Source organism: Microtus ochrogaster, unplaced genomic scaffold, assembly GCF_000317375.1.
Source record: "Microtus ochrogaster isolate Prairie Vole_2 unplaced genomic scaffold, MicOch1.0 UNK32, whole genome shotgun sequence".
NCBI lineage: Eukaryota > Metazoa > Chordata > Mammalia > Rodentia > Cricetidae > Microtus > Microtus ochrogaster.
The window spans coordinates 2,897,067-2,899,402 of record NW_004949130.1 but is presented as its reverse complement, the minus strand read 5'-3'; the positions used below and the strand labels follow the sequence as shown (position 1 = coordinate 2,899,402).

Below are 2,336 nucleotides of genomic sequence, written 5' to 3'. Positions count from 1 at the left end.
CCCTAGTCTGGCTCCACCACCATTGTCTTGTCTTCCACAACCTTTCTTAAGGTACTAAGGTCCTTCAGCTCGTCCTAGCTGGAATTTTCAGTTATGAAAGTTGAACTGACTTGGGATTTACAGTGCATTGCATAAATGGGGCTTTCTTGTGGGGAGATCAAGGCTGGTTGTATTTGTATAGTTTTAAGACACTATTCTTGTTCTTTAACCCACTCCCTTTCTGTCTGTCTCTCATTAGAAAAGAGCAGGGTTCTAAGTGATAACAACCAAACATTTTTTGGTTAGCAGTTTCATGGCAGTTCAATCTGGCCTCCACAGAGCTCTTCCTGTCTCAGCTTCCCAAGTGCTGAGGTTCCAGGCTTGTAACACACACCTGGGTTTCTTTGTTTTATTGTTTTTTAAAGAGTAGAAAAAAATTTTTTAAATGTGTGTGGGTATCTTGTACTATGTGTGTGCCTGGTGTCCTTGGAGGCCCCAAGAGGGCATCCGATGCTCTGGAACTGGAGTGACCACGTGGGTGAGCTGCCACATGGATGCTGGTTATCAAGCCCAGGTCTTCTGGAAGAGCAGCCAGTGCTCTCTCTCAACCTCTGCGACTTCTCACTAGTGTTTTATTTTTACTGCTTGGGAAATTAAAGTCTTGCCTGTTGTCTAGGCCTGCCCTCAAGTCCTGGACTCAAACAGTCCCCCTGCTTCAGCCTCAGGAATGCTTGGCACTTTGGAAGTGTGGCTGCCATGAGCAGCTGCTACTGATTATGAGTGAATGGTTTCAGAGTAAAACAGGACCTTCCAGCATCCAACAATGTCAATTATATGGGTGCAGGATTAGATGCTCCAGTGTAGGAGACCCAGCTGCCCGTTTGTGACGGTCTCACCTGAGTGCCACGCACGCGCAGTCCTCTGTCCTCTGCCTTTGCGCGGATGGGACTTGTCACCTACCTCTTGCTGTTGCTGCCACATCCATCCCTCAGGCATGACTGCTGCCCTTTCCCCCACTCACCACACATGGCGCCATTTGCTGGGAAAATGGCGTGGTCGACGTGAAAGCATGCACTGTGGCGCATTCCCGCGGGCTCTCGGCACCTAAGCACAGTGTTTGCTCTCTTGAATCACTCCTAGGAGGCAGCTCCAGGCTCAAGCAGAGCTGGTTCTAGATGAAAACAAGCTGTTGATAGAGCAGTTGGAGATTCAGCAAACAAAAGCCAGGGACGCCCACCAGGAGCACCTCCAAGAAGGTGAGTGACGGAGATGTCCTTAGAAGACGGGGCCGGGGCGGGGAATCACATTTTCCAGAATTGTAAGGCGTCATGCTCCACGCATTCTCAGTGTTGGGTCTGCAGTCAGCCTGTGTGTTCTCTGATCCCCTGTAAGGTCAGCTGAAACAGCTGTGGGAAGGATAGCGTCTGGGAAATCGGAAAACTTACAGAATGAAGCTTTTGAAACAACCCAAGACTGTTTTCTCAGATATTTATTGAGTGCACAAAAAGTGGAACTTTGCTGGGCCCCCTTTCCCTTCTCTCCCCACACCCTATATGCCAAGAAGCACGTTCACGTTGAGTTACAGCCTGTCTTAATCAGTGCTGTATTGCTGGGAGAGACATCATGATCAGGGCAACTCTTATAAAAGGCCACATCTCACTGGAGGCTTGCCTACAGTTTCAGAGCTCCCCATTATGGTAGGGTGCTGGAGAAGTAGCTGAGGGCTTTCATGGGCACAGAGAGAGCATGAGACTGGGCCTGGCATGGGATTTAGAAACCTTAAAGCCCACCCCCCGTGACACACCTCCTCAAATGAGGCCACACCTCTTAATCCTTCTAATCTTTTCAAATAGTGCCACTTCCTGGTGACTAAGCATTCAAATCTGTGAGCCAATGGGGGCCATTTGTATTCAAATCATCACACATCCCTAACCCTAAGGTATTGGGACAGGGTCTGCTGTGTAGTCCTGGTTGGCCCAGAACTTGCCAGAGTCCAGGGTGCCTTTGAAATCACAGCCCTTCCACCTCTATTCCAGTGCAAGGGAACAGGAGTGTGCCACCACTTGTGGGTGAACCGTTGATCCATTCTTCTTTCAGGGCTGAGGGCATCATAGGTTAAATGTCTGGTTCTCCAGAACTTCCCAGGAGTACCTCTTCTCCCATGCGTCCTCCCTGTCCCTAGAGCTGCCATAGCGGAAGACAGTGTTCTTCAAAGGGAGTCAACTTGAGAGTTGCTTCCCTTGCTTTGACTAAATCCAAATAGGAGCCCCCCATATAGTGGCACCTCCTCCTATGCTCCTTGAAGAGAGGGGTCACAGACCAGGAGTCTGAAACAGCGTGCCTTGTCTGATCGCTGT

The 2,336-nt window shown here is 49.6% G+C and overlaps 1 protein-coding gene across 1 annotated transcript in view; it reads left to right on the top strand.

Annotated features, from left to right (window-relative positions):
* The window catches only part of Cep89 (centrosomal protein 89), a 40,674-nt gene that overhangs the window by 28,144 nt on the left and 10,194 nt on the right, over positions 1-2,336 (top strand). The window contains exon 13 of the mRNA XM_013354208.1: positions 1,120-1,235. Coding sequence (XP_013209662.1) covers positions 1,120-1,235 — 116 coding nt within the window. The remainder of the gene's footprint in view (positions 1-1,119; positions 1,236-2,336) is intronic.